The sequence below is a fragment of the Pleurodeles waltl genome, chromosome 4_1, assembly GCF_031143425.1.
Source record: "Pleurodeles waltl isolate 20211129_DDA chromosome 4_1, aPleWal1.hap1.20221129, whole genome shotgun sequence".
NCBI lineage: Eukaryota > Metazoa > Chordata > Amphibia > Caudata > Salamandridae > Pleurodeles > Pleurodeles waltl.
In genome coordinates, this window is record NC_090442.1 from 409,749,069 (window position 1) to 409,767,736 (window position 18,668).

At 44.8% G+C, this 18,668-nt stretch overlaps 1 protein-coding gene across 9 annotated transcripts in view; it reads left to right on the forward strand.

Annotated features, from left to right (window-relative positions):
- The window catches only part of PPFIBP1 (PPFIA binding protein 1), a 736,231-nt gene that overhangs the window by 560,709 nt on the left and 156,854 nt on the right, over positions 1-18,668 (forward strand). For all 9 annotated transcript variants that reach the window (XM_069228637.1, XM_069228638.1, XM_069228632.1 and 6 more), the window contains one exon: positions 15,756-15,878. In XM_069228637.1, coding sequence (XP_069084738.1) covers positions 15,756-15,878 — 123 coding nt within the window. The remainder of the gene's footprint in view (positions 1-15,755; positions 15,879-18,668) is intronic.

An 18,668-nucleotide genomic window follows, 5' to 3' on the forward strand; every position in this document is an offset into this window, starting at 1 on the left:
TGCACGGATATACTAATGTTCCAAGATAGCTGGTTACAAGAGTGGTCAGACATGGACAGCTTTATGATAGATAAGCCAGTCTTGTGTCAGAATGAAGGTAGACCATCAGTGGGTAAGGTTACTATGCTACCAATGAAAATCAAAAAGTCTGTGAAAGAATAAAAATGTTTGATTGGCAGAAATAAGATTGGGGAGATAAAGGCAAAATATCTGTATACATGTTTAGATTTTGCCTCCGTACAGTGGGATCTCTCAGGCCTTTTTGGAAAATAATTTAACTACTATCATAGCAGAGAACCCTTTCTAGCCATGCTTGCTGGAGACTTCAATATGAAATTAAATTCATCCCAGTCATATGATAAATTGACAGGCCTGTAGCAATGATGTTGTTTACCCAGAGCCACCTTTAACATTTTTGCAATGGAGGCTAGAACATTAGCTCTGGGATCCTGTGCCGGTTTAATGGGGGGATGGTATGCTTCAATGGCAGGAATCTGAATGATTCCCCTACCCAACAAACATTTTGCAGTGGTGCTAGAATGCCCCTTACTGACTATATTGTTGTACCTATTAAGACTTCTGATATGTTGTCCACTTCTGTGATGTTTGGGTTACCTACTAGTGACTATTGCAAACTATGAAACTATGTTGCATTACTGATACTGAAAATAACATATTGTATTCCTTGTTTGAGAATGTTATCTTCACAGAATTCTTACAAAACTTTGAAAGTTTAAAAAGGCTATCTAATGTGAAACTGTGTTGAATAATGGCTGATGATTTTACCCATGAACCCTCATTGGAGGATGCAAGGCTTTAATTTGCTGGATCTTTTCTTATGTAAAAGTATGGGTGCTATGAAAAAATGAAAAGAATTGTCTAACCAAAGTTTCTAAACCTGGTGATGTCCTGAATGCTGAGCATTCATTGCAGACCTCCAGGCTGCACAGCATGCTTTTAAGAAGACTCTCCATCTGGAAATAGTAAGAGGCGTGCCTTCTGATAACCAGATATAGACAGTTGCGTAAGGGTGCGAAATAGTTTTCTCAAGAACAGGTGTGATGATCTAAACGAGGTAGTTGGTTCTGGAAACACAGAAGAATTCTGGAGATTGGGGGCTCTAAAGGTAGTTCTGACCTAGCAAGCCTGGAATGTGTGGTATTCGGGACATTTTTGGTTGACTATCATTTAGATCTATATTGGAGTTGGGGGTAATCCCAAAAGTGGGGAGGCTCTTCCCCTAGAGGAGTGTGTAGTTGACAAATATCTTCTCGCTCTTGTGGATGCTTAGCATATCTTAGAGACCATTATTGCAATGAAAATGACATGTGCTGCAGATCTTGATAATGTACCCACTATGCTCTTTGGACAGAAGTTTTGATGATGGTCATCCCAGAAAATTATCATTCTATAGCACTCTTAGACACCATTTCAAAACCTTATGCAAAACAGATTTTAAGAAGGCTCTCAGCGTATGCAGAGCAAATTGAGATTCTTACTCTGGAAAAGGAGGGTTTTACGTGAACTTATTCTACAACTGATTTTGCACTATGGTTTTCAGCTCAAAGTGCTATTGATTAATTTGTGTTGCTGCTTTGTCACCTTTCGGGCAGCTTTCAACCAAGTTAAGACTAATGGTGTGGGAAAGACTCAAACCCTCAGGTATTTCACCTGGGTTGCTATCAGTATTGATGCAATTGCATAATGACAGTTGGGCCCACGTTGAGGTTGAACATGAGGGCAGACCCTTTGAACGCATTCCTGCTAAAAATGGCCTTAAGCATTGCTGTGTACTTGCTCAAACCATTTTCAGTTTTGCAACTTAATTTGGACGTTTTGAGGGATTATTGAAAAGAGAATGACTGAACTGTTGTGGAACAAAAATAAGTTATTTTTGCCTCCAAGTACAGAAATGTTTATGGTGATTAGAGAGTGTGAAATTGGAACAGATTCACGCTGTCGCAATCCCTTACAGAGTGCCATGCGGCAAGTAAGAGTTACTGGATACAACCATGGGAGTCGAGGCTTTTTACTCCTGATGACCCATAGCCTAGCATACTATGAGCTCTGAGTAACTGAGCCAATTACTACCATTTCAGCGTTTCACTTTCAATAGTAGCATGGGATAAGTAGTCCAAGGCTCATCAAAGACTCAAGGTAGAGTCAGTAATGAAAGTAAGATGGTTGTCCAGCTAAATACTTGCTTTTATGAAAAGAAAGTATTTTAATGTGATCACACAAGCTACAGAATTGACACACTAAAGAATTCCCACAACGTCTTAAGGTCCACGTGCTAGCACTGCCCCAGACGGATGCTTGAGTCCCTCTGTCCCATCTAGTGGATTTGGTTTTTCCCTACACTGTGATGGAGGTGACTCCCATATGTGTCTCATGCTATTCCACATGCAGAAAAGCCGGTCTTTGCTTAAGAGTCAGTGCTGGCAGCATTTAGGTGCTAATTTCCTGCAAGTCTTCTGCAAGCTTGACAGCCTTATGCAGTCTTGCCCGACTTAATGGGAAACAGCAATCCTGGAAGGGGGGCAGGGACCTTCTTTGCAAACTCTGTTCTCTTAAAGCTGAGGGCCCGTGACCTCTTGCGGTTTTCCCTGATTTTTTTTGTATGAATCTTTTTATAAAAGTTTTCAATAACTGTTATTACAGTACACATCAATAAAATGACATGGTGCTGCTTGTACACATATACAACTTAGTTGAGTGTCTTAACACAGTGCTTGACACATTTTTTAAAATGCATTGAACAGACCTAAACGTGCAGCACCGTACATATCATAGTCAGCAGTTTAACCATTCCAACAAGAAAAGGATGCATAGGGTGGCCAAAGCTGGTCAGTGGAGGAGTCAACAGCAGTCATGTTGGTATAGAATCAACCATTTCTATTATTGCTTAATATAATAACAAAGAAAAAAGGAAACAAACAAGGTTCCTGTACACCCTCCTCCCCTCCCTTCTGCCAGTTAGAAGCAGTTGGACACATGATTATGCTGCGCAACATGCAGCCTGTTGCGGAATGAACTAAGTGAGGCAAGTTACCACATGGATATCCCCCTGTTGGGTACCTCCTCAAGGCTCTACTGTGCCGTCAGCCCTACTATGTACTATGTCTGAGGAGTCATGGTCCGGCAGAGTCTTGTTCAGGTTGTGCCTATATAATGACTGATCGTCTCCAAGCCACCAGTGGTGGGGACTCAGGTGATTTCCAACACCTTGTGATGAGGTGTTTAGTCGTTTGCATACCCAAGTCAAGGAAGCGGGAGGTGGCCCTATACTTTTTGGCCCTATGGTGAAGACCTAGTATGCAAATCTTTAATGTGTGTAATGCAGGGCTTCTTATGCAAGTGGATAGTTGAGTCGTGACACCTTGCCAATGACAGTGAAGAGATGGGCAGGCCCAGAGCATGTGTAGTAGGTCAGCATCAGGCAGATGACAGCGAGGACAAGGCTGCATCTGTGCGATGGACATCACGGTTTATTTTGGCAGGGGTGAGGTAGGCCCTGTGTACAATATAGAGTTGAATAAGTTGGTCATGGACTTTTTGGGGGACATGAACAAGGATTTCTAGTAATGATGCCCATTCTTTGAGAGTGCAGTGGCGGGCCAGGTCCTCCTCCCAGTGGTGACGCGAAGACTGGAGGTGCGGTGCTGTGTGAATGCGCAGCAAATCTGCAAACTAATGTACGAGTCGTCTGCCGGGACCCATGAAATGAAGATATATTTGGGAGAGGTGTGTCAGGGGTTCATGTAACACATCTCCCCATATGTTATCCAGTGTAGCAAGCTGTTAGATGTGTAGCACAAACTGACCAGGGGGCAGTCTGTCAACCTTCATTAGTGATTCAAATGGTATGAGAGAGAGATCTCCCAGGGTATGTAAGCCAGCGGCCTGCCAGGTAGTGAGCTCTGTCGCAGAGGTGATGTTATGTCTCCTGGGAGCACTGAGCAGCGATATCACCAATGCATATGGGATTGTTGCACATGTGAGGTATAAACTGCGGCTGCAACAGTGGTATGCCACTCTCAGGAACAACTGCTCAGGTTGTTTCGTCCAAGCGCATGGGTGAAATAATTGAAGAACTGATGGTAGTGACCATGCCAAGAATAGCGTGGTGGTATCTGATCAGTGCAGTCCCTCCAGCCATTTGGCTTTCCATTAAGTCTGGGAAGCACGTAGTATTGTTCCAGATTTGGCACAGCCAGCCCACCTTGGTTGTTGGTTAAATAGAGCTTTGATAATTCTACCCTACAGCATGAACCGCTCCAGAAACATTCCCTCATTGACATCTCGAATGAGCGAAAGAAAGTGTTAAGGATATAGATAGGCAGGTTGGCAAAGTAATAGAGGAGACAGAGTATGACCACCATCTTGAGGAGGGCAATGCGGCCCATATCTGACAATGGGAGCGTACGGCAAAAAGACATTTGAGATTTTAGGGCCATAGAGGTTACAATCTAACAGGTCTGCTGTCAAATTATATACTCTAACATCTCGGTAGCAAAATGTGCCGGGTTGCCACAGTAGGGGAACCCCATTCAATACAAAGTTTGGATTTGGGAGTTGCAGAAGCAAAGGGGAAGAGGCAGGACTTGGTCCAGATAACCTTCAGGCCAGATAGATCAGCAAAACTGTTAAGTGGCCACGCAATTGCGTGGGGGATTGAATGCACATCCCTAAGGTATAGGAGCAGACCATGTGCATAGCAATAGTGGATGTTGTCTCCCAAAGGAATACCCCAATGCGCACTCTGCTCCCCGCCTATCCTGGGGGGGAGGGAGAGGGTGAGGGTGAGGGAGAGGGAGGGGGAGGGGGAGAGATATATCCACCCACCCACATACACATACAATAGCGTGGCAGCACAGCAAATAGGAAGGCCTATTCTAATGAATCAAAGCCCTTCTCAAGGTCCAGCATCCGGCACAAGGGCATTGTTGTGGGGAATATTCTAAGGAGACATAGTTGATTTAATGAAGTATTGCAGGCGCAAACCTGTTCTGGTCTGGATGGACCAGTGTTAGGACAAGGAGTGTCAGATGGTCAGTGAGTATTTTAGCCAGCACTTTGTAGTCTGTATTAAGCAAAGCCAAGGGCCTGTGTGAACCCAGGGCAGTCGGGGGGAGGGTCCCTTTTGGGCTTGGGCTTGGGCAGTGACATGAGCAATGCTTCACGAAGGGATTCAGGGAGGCAGGTGTCGAAGAGGGCTTCATCGTACAGTGTAAGTAAGGAGCAAGGAGGGAGGCATAGGCTTTATAAAATTCAGATGGAAGGCCATATGGTCCCGGAGCCTTGCCAGTGGCAAAGGCGCATATTGCCTCTTGAATTTTCTAGAGGGGTAATGGGATTGTCAAGTTCTACTCATTGGCCAGGCGTAATGCGGGGTAGGGTAATGGTGGAGAGGAACCAGTTGATATCGTCTGGGTGAGTGTCCATTACAGATTGGTATAGCAAGGTGTAGTGACATGGTAGTTCAGCATATATGTCATGTTGCTTATAGAGCAGACAATCAGCAGAGGAGCGTAATACCATAATGGGATGCTGTGGTTGATCTTGGTGTATCAGCCGCGCCAGTAACTGGTCAGATGCATCAGCCAAACTATGAGTGATGGTCGAGTGGATAGCATAATTAGGGCATCTTAATCTTTCCAACAATGAGGCATGCTCACGGTGCAACTCTTTTAGGAGGTGGGTGCAGGGGGATCCCACACCATCTGGGTTTCAGGTCCTAAGAGGTCACAGGAGATGTTGCTCTCAAGCTGTTTGTGTATGTTCCATGTTACCCAAGACAGTGACTTCTGATGATCACCTTAAACGCGTCCCACCCTGACAGTCTAAATGATGTTTTGTTGCATTTAACTCAAAGCACTAAGAGAAGTGCGAAAGGGGGGAGTCCCATGCAATACACAAGTACTGGGGGTTATGGTCAGAGTGAGTGCAACTGAGATAATCTGTGAAGGTGATGGATTGTAGCAAATTGGCTGTCCCAACAAATGATTCTGACATGTGGCAAAGAATAAAAAGAATATATTCGAGGGACAGGGTTACGTGAGCACCAGATGTTGTGAGCTGCCAGTGCTGAAGCCATTAAGAGTGCCTGAGCATTGGGAGTGCCGGGGTACGTGGTGGGGGTGGGAAGGAATGTTGAAGGTCAGTACTTAGGACACAGTTGAAGTCTCCACCTTATAAGTCACTCCAGGGACATAATGTAGGAACGAGACCTGTTCAGTATTGGGTGTGTAGATAGCACCTATGAGAATGTTATGGCCATCTAGGCGGCCTTTTACAAAGACGTGGCATCCCATTGCGTCTATCATGAAATTGTTTGCTATAAAGGGAGGTCCCCGGCCTCATCCATATCATCACGCCTCTGGTGTAGGAGGAGTAATCAGTGGTACATACCCAGCCACAACACTATCTTTGGATATTTGTTGCTTCTGTCAGTGTTATGTGTTTTTTTGCAGCAGTGCGATATGGGCAGAGTGGCGCTTAAGTTCTGAGTAGACAGCATAGCGACGTGAGGAAGTATGCATTCCCCACACTTTCCAGGTGATGACTTAAGTGTGGGCCATGTGGCAAGTGAAGTAAAGGGCCAGAAGCAGCTATCCTGCAACGAGCGGGGCCCGGTTCATGAGTAAGTGCAGTGTTGTGTGCGTACAGGCAGTGGGGTCAAGCGTCATTGAATAACAAAACTTAGAAACAGCGGAAAAAAATGAACAGTATCCAAGCAGAGTGACAACATATATCCACCAAACAGCCTAACTACAAATATTAGGAGTGAAAATGCAACCCAACAGCGGGAACACTGGGAAATGCTTGATGGCCAAAGATTGGGCATCCCCTGCGTGAAAGATTTGCCTAAGCCAATTACATTGAAGGAATACCATCCTGACAAATCCCTGCACAGGTATAGGACGATTGAAGATTGGGGTGAGACGCAGCATAACAATGCAGAGAAATGAAACTGTCGCCGGCTATGAGGGAGATGCACAGACATATGAACACATAAGTATAACAAGTACAAGAGCACCTTGCTGGTCACAAAATATCTATCACCACATGTTTGTCACATAATGTCATCCACCGCCTGAGGGGTTACGTCGGGGAGAGCCAGTATGTCTGTCCCGGAGGGCCACGTTGCAGAGGAGACGCTGTCACTCCTGGATTTCATGAATCCATCATCAGGGTCTGGGCTTCAAGTAGTTCCTGGAGCGTGGCTGCCATTTGTATAGCCTGGCATCGTTCCAGAATTACTTGCCCCAAATTCGGAGCATTGTTAGGCTGAGGAGAACAGTGCAATTAGCTGCGGCATCTATGGTGGCAGTGTTCAACAGCCCCATGAGACAGTGTTGTTCTAGGCGTAGATTGCCGGGAAGTGGAAAGCCCGGCAGACTCCAGCTAGTACCAAGCATCCCTCGGAGAATAAAAAAAAGGGTGTAGTGCTGTCTGCAATAACACGAAGGCGGTCAGGAAATAGTATTGAGTAACATAAATCCAAGTCGCAAGGCCAATGTTTAACGGACAGGAAGAAGTTCCTTTGTTGCTGCGCCACCATGGTGAAGTTCGGGAAGAGCATATGTGAATTGACGACTGTGGTGTCTTGGAGTTTCCATGTCTCGTATTGGATGGAGTTCACAGTCTCTCTAGTGTAGAAAGCAGAACAGTAGTGGTCTGGGGTTGTGCTAGGCGGGGGCTTAGGAATCAGGACCCGGTGGGTATGTTCAATGGAGAAGAACTGAAAAAAGCAGTCGGTGAGAGTAAGCCATGTAGCCAGTTCTCCACATAGGTAACTGCGTTCTGCCCTTCCGAATCTTCAGGGAATCCCATCACGCAGATGTTATTTTTTCTGGACGACCTTCAGCATCCCCTCCCCAACATTCCATGGCATACACCTGGTCCGCCAACACTTGCAATGAGGATTCAGATTCCCAGGCTTTCAGTTGAAGTTCAACAAAGGTCCACTCCACAGTGTGCACCTTATCGGCCAGCTTCCGATGGTCAGCGTAAGAGAGTGTGAAGTCTGTCACCACCTTGTCGATCCAGGTTTCAAGAGACGTGCTAGTTTGCTCAATCGATGCCCCAATTTTCTCAGCAGCCTCCAGGACCATATCAAGCTTGGTCCCAAGGGACATAGAAGAGCCTTCGAGATCAGAAGCTTCGAGGTTTGTATATGTTCTGTCCCCAGATGATGCAGGGTCTAGGGTCACACCGTGGATGCCCGAACGTAGCTGTCCCATGATACTGTGGGTTGTGAACACCATTGTCCCCCGGACACCATTGACCCGGACCTCATTGTAGAGATGAGGTCCGGGTCCGTGCCGGGCTCAGTGGATAGATTGACCATGTGAAGTCGCAGGTGACCAGTCTAGGTCTCTGAATAAAGGTAGTTCCACTAGATAGGACAAGCTGCAGGATATTAGGGCATCTCCCAGAGGTTATGTCAGTGGTGTGGCGAGAAATAATCACAGGGCTTACACCATGGCACTGCGTGGAAGGGCCCACTTCCTGGCACCTTTGAGGACAATGTCACCGCAGCACAAGCAGCGACACAGCACAGTCAGGAACTTTACAGATGTGGGTCAGAGTAGCACGATATCAACAGGTTCCTAACACCTGAGTTGAGTGTCACGTGATAGGGTCCATTGCTGACGTCTTTGAGAGCAACAGGACACCGTAGCACGAGCAGCCCAGGGTGTGTTGGCGGTCACTGTTCATGTGGGGCAGTGCAGCACATATGGTACAGGTGTCTGTTGTGGTACGCCTGCACTAGGCAGTCATGTGGTAGGGCCCGCTAGCTAGCACTTTAGGGGACGTCTGGGGCACTGCAGCACTAGCAGCCTCACACAGCCGATTTCTGCTTCACGCAGCTCTGCTTTACAGAGGCAGCCAGTAGGCAAGTGATTAAGGAGTCCCAGTTGGACACTGCCACAGTGAATGCCCACATTGATGTTCGTAGAGTGGTGCATAACACTACTGAGAAGTCAGAGGGATGCCCCTGTGGTAGGGGGCAGGTCCAATGCGCACTAGGGTTTAACAAGTCACAGCATCCTATTTAGTGTGGCTTCTTGGAGTACCCCCCTTGTCAGGCAGCTGCTGTTAAGCGCCGATTGCACAGTGTAGAGCACAGGGTACTCGAGGGAGGCTCCAACAAGCACTGGGGGAGCTCCGTTCAGATGATGGGCCGCCGCTCAACACATGGACGCAGTTGTTAGGAGACAGTTGAAATCAGTGCTTGTGTGTGGGCGGGGGTTGGGGGCAGTGGGCGAGGGAGAAGGGCAGAGGCTTGGGGAGAGGCCCTGACAGGTGCACTGTCAAGTCGTGTGGGTAGGTATGCACTAACACTATGCAAGGGTTACCGTCCCAACCAATGCTTATAAGTATAAAGGTGTGATGCTCTCTTCTAACTTAAAATGGAATTGCCAGTTTACAATGATTAAAACCAACATGTTAGTGTATTTTAATGTTTTGTTACATTTTGATGCTTCTTATGAATTATTCGCTCTTGATCCATGTGTGAGACGGGTCATTTAGAGGGTCCAGTGCGCGTGTGTGTGCGCGTGTGTGTGTGTGTGCGCGTGTGTGTGCGCGTGTGTGTGCGCGTGTGTGTGCGCGTGTGTGTGTGTGTGCGCGTGTGCGCGCGTGTGTGTGTGTTTTTTTTGTTTTTTTTTTAAGTAGTGCATTATCCACAAAATACAGTGTTTCAAGCACTGACAGTAGAACATGGTTTGAATGCTTGGGATTTATTAGCAAAATTTGTTATATTAAATATTTTTTACACCTAGAATTTGCTGACTGGCTCAGAATTTCTAGTATTTGTTATAAGGCCTTCAGAAGAGGGTTATTAAAATCTGCATTTCAATTCAATTGTCGTTTACAAATGTTATGAAATTAATTTATTCCAGGCTGCCCATATAATCTGATGTCCTCTTTTGAGTTAAGATCTTATTTTTGAACTACTATGGGAAAAATAATAAAGGGAAAAGATTGTGTATTTAGGTACAAAAGATTGTCTGTTACTTTAGAAAAAATGGCGAGGATAATTCAGAAACTTTCCTGTGTCGGGTCTTGAGACAGGAAGCTATAGCTGGAGATTGTTCATTTAAGAGTCCTGTGACCTTTAGCGGAATAGTATATTTCAGTTGAACCAAACAATGGTCTCAGTATAAATAATTACCATGTTCTATTGCATTGTTTTCTTTAATCTCCACATAGAATTTTTTATCTGTTTTTAAAATATAACATTATAACCAGCAGACGCATTGACATTTTAGCACAAATGAAGCACCCTTCAGTTGCTTTTGATAAAAAATGTTATGTTGAAGAAACTGTATTAATGATTATTTTTACTGTGTGTAATTCTGTGAGTGAAACAATAATGTTGCGCCCTGTATCTATTGAGCGGCCCCTCACCCACCCTCTGAATTGGTGCATGGAGCACAATAAATTGTATTGTTCAGAAACACATGGAAAAAAATAATCTGGACTAATAAAGCAAGGGCTTGGTAGGCTATAGTTATCAAAAAGACTCAGGTTTGACACTTTTAATTGACACCTAAAATTTTAACTTGGACAAATCAATATATAATAAAAACAAGTTGCTCAACATATTGGCTACATATGGGAGGGAGGATCTGCCCTGGGATTTGTATATACCTGGAGTTTGTAGAGGAATGCTTTCTGTTGTGCAGAAATTCTCTGATCTCTTAAGTTACCTGTTGGATGGTAGAATGAAGGTGAAAGTGCTGTGGAGCACTGAGCAAGAGTCATTTTGTTAAGAAGAAAAACATTAAACACCAAAACCAGGTTCAAAATTAGCCAGTCTATAAAAGTGTTTTTAACCTTGTGACTTCTTGTGGAACCCTACTTAGTCATTACTTAAATCAGAGTACCCCCACTCAATTATTATTGGAATCCAGGGACCACGGCCTAAGCAATTTCAGTGAACCACAAAACCATGCACACAATTACAGAAACAAGCATTCATGAAACAAATACACAAATAATTCACTAATTATTTAATTTTCTGAGACACAGTCCCTCTGAGTAGTCTTCATGGACCCCCAGGGGACCCCAGACAGGTTAAGAACCACTGCCTGAAATAGACAACATCTTCAGACTTGACCCTCAATTTGATCTAAATGTTTCTGTACATATCTTTGTTAGAGGTTGGTCATCCACAATGTATCAACGTTCTGACCATTATACACTACAGTTGCTTAACTCTAAATTACAGAGTCCCAGATTATGTAAATATAAATGTCATCATAGTGCATTTTCCCTTGAAGTGATTAAAATTATACACCCACTTTCCACTGTACATGGAAAGACATTGTAGAAACAGTTCTTGTCATGTATTTAGTTTGCGGATCAACGAATAACTTTGTCCCAATCCAGTCATCATAATGTGTTGTTCCCTCAACAGGGGACTATATAATGTTGTTTAAACTCCCTTCGGCAAGTTGTCCCATCAGACTAGAGAAACTTAATGACAATGTTGAACTCTTCCAACGAGTGTCTCTGTCAAAAGCTGTAGTATTTAAATGCCCTAAAGAACAAGAATATATCCTTATTATTTGGGAAGAATTAAAAGCTGCATTGCCTGGCCAGAGAAAACATAAATGCTGTTAATATTGCTGCAAATAGATCTTCTCTACGTCGCCCATAATATGGCAACCATCGTTTTCCTCTGTCCTCATGTGTTTGGAAGGTTGTTAAAGATATTTGTAGTGGATGTGGATTTTATTTGTTTGTGAAATGTATGTCAGTGTCACCTTTATAGCTCCATGTCTAATTGTCCTGTTCATTGGACCAATATTTCTGGTCTCCAGAGATAATTTTACTGACCAATGCAGTGCCTTCAGGGTCCAGAAGAAGATGTTAGAAGTTGAACCTGGAGGGCCTTTATGAAATGGGGACTAACAAGAGAAAACTGATTTATCTGGCACCTGTTTATTCTCATTCTCAACTCTATTTTCACTTAGAGATTTTAGCTTAATTAAACAGCCAGTCTATCACAGGGGAAATTGTACAGGCATGTGGGTTTATCATGTTACTCGTTCTACCATTTGGATCGATAATTCCTGTTGCTGGGTCCATCAAACATTACAAGTAACTCTTAAAGAATCCTTGTGTGTTTGAAGATGTTGCAACCACACTATACTTTACAGTGATTAAATAGGTTATGCGAAATGCTCCCAATTTAAATTTTTTTAACTTTGTTTTACAGACAAAAAGTGTTTCCTTTTTGTATTTAGTTTTAAGTGTAAAAATACAGAATATTGGGCTTTTTGAGTGACTGTTACAAATGGGGTCTCTAGTCGGCAGCTGTTTGCACCCTGTTGAAGTAGGAACCCTCACTCTAGTCAGGGTAAGGGAGCCACACTGCTAAGATAACCCCTGCTCTCCTCCTTGGTAGCTTGGCACGAGCAGTCAGGCTTATCTCAGAGGCATTGTGTAAAGCATTTGTACATGCACACAGTAACACAGTGAAAACACCACAAATGTACTCCACACAAGTTTAGGAAAATAGCCAATATTTATCTGAGTAAAACAAGACCAAAATGACAGAAATCCACCATACACAAGTAAAGATAAGAATTGTAAAAGATTAAATCTTGGTATAGTGCTTTGAAACACAATAGCTCCACCTGCGGCTATCACAAAATCGCTTTCAACAGTCTGACGCCTCTCGCAAGGGAGTGCGGGTAGGTACCCAGGGACAGTACCTTGGAAAACGATGAGGAAACAGACGTAGCACGGAGTTGGTGAGGTGAGGAGTCACCGGTGCTGGTGAGGCACCGGTTCCTTACTGCTACCAGGGAGTTGAGGCATCAGTTCCTTTTTGCTAGTCAGGGAATGTAAGGCGTTGGTTCCTTACAGCTGCAGGGGAGGTGATGCGGCGAGGTATCAGTTCCTTACGACATGGCAGGGTTAATGAATTCTGCAGATCAAGATGCAAGGCGTCAACTTTGCAGTGTTGCAGTAACACCATGGGCCACAGGTGACGGTTAGGAGTCGGGTGTCACGGTAGTCGGTGACACAGCACTCGACACTCACACTGTGGCTGGACTCAAAAGGCACTGCAGTGGCTTTGTACCCGAGTTGCAGGCGTGGTTGTTGCACTCCGCGGGGACCACTGTTCCGGAGCAGGCAGTGGCTCGCAGGGTGGCGCCAGTTCCGAAGTCGCTCTGGAGTCGATGTGCTTAGCTTCTTCTTAAGCGCACCAGAGCTCACTTCCAAAGGCCCAGGAACTGTATTTGGCACCACTTGGCAAGTCAGGATTTTCAGCAAGAGAGCCCAGGCGCTGGCAGGTGAAGTCTTTGATAACCCTGAGACTTCTTAACTGGAGGGAAGCTCAGTTCAAGCCCTTGGGGAATCTTGGGAAAGAGAATGTAGAAAGCCAAGTCCAGTCCTTTCACTCCCAAGACGCAAGCAAAAAGCAGCAGGCCAGCACAACAAAGCAACAGGCAAAGTGTAAGTCCTTCCTACAGCATCCAGCTCTTCTTTCTGGAAGAATGTCTTCAGTCCAGAAGTGTTGGTGTCAGAGGTCCTGGTGCTGGTGAGGCACTGGTTCCTTACTGCTACCAGGGAGTTGAGGCATCAGTTCCTTTTTGCTAGTCAGGGAATGTAAGGTGTTGGTTCCTTACAGCTGCAGGGGAGGTGATGCGGCGAGGCATCAGTTCCTTACGACAAGGCAGGGTTAATGAATTATGCAGATCAAGATGCAAGGCGTCAACTTTGCAGTAACACCATGGGCCACAGGTGACGGTTAGGAGTCGGGTGTCACGGTAGTCGGTGACACAGCACTCGACACTCACACTGTGGCTGGACTCCAAAGGCACTGCAGTGGCTTTGTACCCGAGTTGCAGGCGTGGTTGTTGCACTCCGCGGGGACCAAGGCTCCGGAGCAGGCAGTGGCTCGCAGGGTGGCGCCAGTTCCGAAGTCGCTCTGGAGTCGATGTGCTTAGCTTCTTCTTAAGCACACCAGAGCTCACTTCCAAAGGCCCAGGAACTGTATTTGGCACCACTTGGCAAGTCAGGATTTTCAGCAAGAGAGCCCAGGCGCTGGCAGGTGAAGTCGTTGATAACCCTGAGACTTCTTAACTGGAGGGAAGCTCAGTTCAAGCCCTTGGGGAATCTTGGGAAAGAGAATGTAGAAAGCCAAGTCCAGTCCTTTCACTCCCAAGACGCAAGCAAAAAGCAGCAGGCCAGCACAACAAAGCAACAGGCAAAGTGTAAGTCCTTCCTACAGCATCCAGCTCTTCTTTCTGGAAGAATGTCTTCAGTCCAGAAGTGTTGGTGTCAGAGGTCCAGTACTTATACCCATTTTTGTCTTTGAAGTAGTCAAACTTCAAAGAGAAGTCTTTGTGATATATAGGACCCTGCCTTCCCCGGTCCGGCCCCAGACACACTCCAGGGGGTTGGATACTGCATTGTGAAAGGACAGGCACAGCCTATTCAGGTGCAAGTGTCAACTCCTCCCACCACGCTAGGTCAAAAAGACACATCAGCCTGGTGATGGGCCATCAGGATTTGCAGGGCACACCTCCGCTCCCTCTGTGTGACTGTCTAGAGTGAATGCACAAACAGCCCAACTGTCATCCTAACCCAGACATGCATTCCGCAGACGGGCAGAGGCACAGAATGGTTAAGCAAGAAAATGCCCACTTTCTAAAAGTGGCATTTTTAAACCTACAATTCAAAAACCAACTTCACCAAAATATGTATTTTTAAATTGTGAGTTCAGAGACCATAAACTACGTATCTTTATCTGCTTCCAATGGGAAAGTACACGTAAGATATTTCAAGGCAGTCCCCATGTTGCCCTGTGGGAGAGATAGGCTTGCAACAGTGAAAAACAAATTTAGCAGTATTTCACTATCAGGACATGTAAAACACACCATTACATGTCCTACCTTTCAAGCACAATTAACCCTGCCCATGGGGCTGCTTTGAGCCTACTTTAGGGGTGACTTACATATGTAGTAAAAGGGAAGGTTTGGCACACAGGCACTGTAATTGCAGACTTGAGACATGTTTACAGGGCTGCTCGTGGGTGGCACAATCAGTGCTGCAGGCCCACTAGTAGCTTTTGACTTACAGACCCTGGGCACACAGAGTACACTATACTAGGGACTTACTAGTAAATTAGATATGCCAATCATGCATAAACCAATTACCAATATAATTTAGACAGAGAACACTTGCACTGCACCACTGGTGTAATGCCCAGAGTCCTAAAACTAACAAAAACTAAATTCAGCACAAGATTAAAAGCAAGAAGTCAGAAACAAAAATAAATGGGAAAGCATGCCAAGTGCTGACTGGTCTAACACTCTCCATGCAATGATCCATGAATTTCAGACCAGTACCATTACAGACTCACAGCATGGGTTGTTAAACATTGAATGAATCACTGCATATCTCAACATATGTTTTCTGTTATGCATAGTTTCATTTGGATGTGTTGTTTCATTATATTTGGCTGTATAATGTGCTAATACTTGGCAGGCATCAAAGTAATAGTGAACATTATCAGTTAAATAAGTGTGGACATGTAAGAGTTATGACTTATTTTGTTTTCAAAATAAAAATAAATATGGATAAATTAAAAAATACATATCATAAAGCCCTAGCTATGCATAACCAGGCTTTTCCATATGGGATTATTATATTTGTTGTGTTCCTTTTACTCTAGACATTACTCTGAAATGATACTGATATTTTAATTTCACTTTTGTCCACAGGATGATTTGGTGTCACTAAAAGTGGTTAGTGTTCTACATCATCTCAGCATCAAGCGAGCTATTCAGGTTTTGCGAATAAATAACTTTGAGCCCAACTGTCTGCGTAGGAGGCCTTCTGATGAGGTAATGTAAAATGACAGATTGATGTGTTCGTCACAATTGTGGTCTGATTTAATTTGCATTCGATTTTCTGAATGGAAATGTAATTGTCGGTTGAACTTACTGTCATTCAAGAACATGGTTGCTATCCTTGTTCAGCATGGGGTCAATGATAAGATTGAGACCACAGATCAGCTGTTGCAGAAAGCAGTACTCTTTGTACAGTAGCAGTCAAATGAATTCTGTTCATTCTGTTAATAACACAGTAAAATATCAAAATGGCAGGGTTGCTAACCGGGAGAAAAATAATTTGCCATTACTTACTTATGAATGACTAATACTTAGAAAAGATAGTTTTCATAAAGTGGACTGCTGACCATTAGTCAGTTTGACTCTGGTTGATTGATATGCAGCATACTCTGAGCAAGACTGCATCAGGAGACCCGCAACCCTGCTCTGGCTACAGTGGAGGTCATTAGTGTGGTACAAATTAGTGCGGTACAAATGGTATTGGTGCAGTGTTTTTTATCCAAAGGTCTGTATTCTGACATAGATGGTATGTATATGTCCTCAACTTCCATACTTGTGTCTATCAGGTAGGTGGCTCAAGCCCAGCCAGTCTTTTTAATACATCTTGAGTGACCTTTCCATTTTTTCTAAGTTTATTTATTAGAGTTTTTCTACAAGTGCACATAGCAAAACATAACATTGTCTTTGGTGCAATCAATTCACAAGCAGTACTATATCTCATTTGCCATTTACTCTGTACTCACCCCCCCACCCATCCAGTCGTTATTCGACTATCTGTTCACGTATTACCCTAACATATTGACCCGTTGTGCCCTTCACTTGGAGTTATCTATTGGGGGGATCTGCTACTCTCAGAAACATTCTCTCCATGTCGCTTGGTCTTCTGCTTCCCGCTCGTTCCTGCTGGTGCGCTTAACGTGCTGTTTGTCTGCCAGTGCCCACTCCTGCAAGTCACATCTCCAAGTTGAGACCACTGACAACCAGGGTGCTCGCTAATTGATGATGTTCCTGCATCTCGCCTGTGCTAGTATTCTGGCTGACATTTTTGGTATCTTGTTTCCCCGTGTGAGCACTTCTAGTAACAGTTTCATTATTTGCAATAGTAAGCCCCGTTATGTGTGACAGAGTACCAACTACCTCTGTCCAGAAGCCTGATAGCTGCCCGCATCTGCCACATCCAGTAGAGGAACCAGGGTATATCTTAAAGAGTCTGAGAGGGGTCAGATAAGTTTGATGCAGGTAGTTAAATTGTATGAGTTTAAAGCGGGCATTGGGTGACCGAAATATACCTGCTCACATGCTTTACACCACTCAGCCTAAGTCAGTTCCTACCCACAGTCTGTGCTTCGTCAGTCTCTAGCATTTTTTGTTCCCCCTCCTTCCCAGTCCGTGAGTAGGTCCATTTGAAGGTGGTGATGAGTTGCCTGCAGCCCACGAGGTTCACCAATCATTGCAGCACCACATGCTCCCGAGCGTACTACAAGAATTGACCCAGGCCATTTCTAAATCGCTCTTGGGCTTGATCAAACACGATGAACTCTTTGTTGAAATACAGGTCTCATGTCATCCCACAGCTTCCCTCCTTCCATCAGTCAGATGACATATCATGTAGAAAAGGCAAAGAATGATCTGAGTGTCCAGAGGGATACATTTTCAGAATAGGGCTCCCTACCCAGTATCATAGCCAATACACTGTCCCAGATGCTACCCATCCGACATAGCAAGTAGGGGAGGAAATTGGGAACCATGTTCACCATCATAAGGACTTCGGAAGCATGTATGGATCAAAAGTACCAATCAGAAAGGTCTTGAACCACTAACAGAAGCTTTAATTTGGCACGCTGCCGAGGTCCTGGACCTACAACTGCCTTCTAGTGGAGTTAAAACAAATGTCTTTACGCAGGTTCTGCAGCCGGGGTCAGTGTCCACTGAGTCCTTAATGCCAGCCGTAACGGATACTCTGATAGGCACATGGTCTAAACCTTGCTCTTGCCCACCCGTTAACAGGTAGAAGGCTAATCCGGTGACACTGCTTTTCTTACGAAGCAGAGTTAGGTGATCCAGGTTTTCACCAGTAACATAAATGTCCATTAATTCCCTACAAACTCCCGGACAAGGAGTAAAAGAGGACTGAGGCATTCAGAAACAAATGTATTCTTTAACCAGCATGGCCTTGAGGGATCAGTAAATGCTGTTTGCCTGTTAGACTGCTACATGCTAACCTTCTGGGTTATGGCCAGCGAGGTCTTACTGACTGGCAGTCCAAATACATGACCCATACTGGTCTGGTAACTACAGATTGTCGGAAACGAACGTTCAGCACTAGTGTGTTCTGACACCATGCGTGGATGCAATTGACAAGTTTCTCAGGAGTTGTACAGGCATCCTCTATGGATATGCCTTTTGTTGGATCCTGCCTATTCAGTGAAAACGTTGACCATGTCTTAGAACATTTTAAAAAGTCTGGCTATGACATGTTCTTTAGGCCTCTCGACCCCTACCTGATCACTTCCCCCATCAGTTTTGGCCTTTCCGGGACTACTCAAGAGGGTTGGCATTCAAGCAGCAACAGGCGTCCCTCAGTTTCCCTCCTGCCAACCCTCTCACCTTTCTCATAAGCAGTCACCCTAGTCCTTTGGTGGCTGGGGACAGGGTTCAGGCAGACACCGTACATATACCCAAGGATGTCTTCCACTTCCATTAGTGACGCATAAACTGTCTTGTGGAAGGCAGAACACAGCACTTTCTCCCAATGTAGCAATTTATCACATCTGATAAATGGGT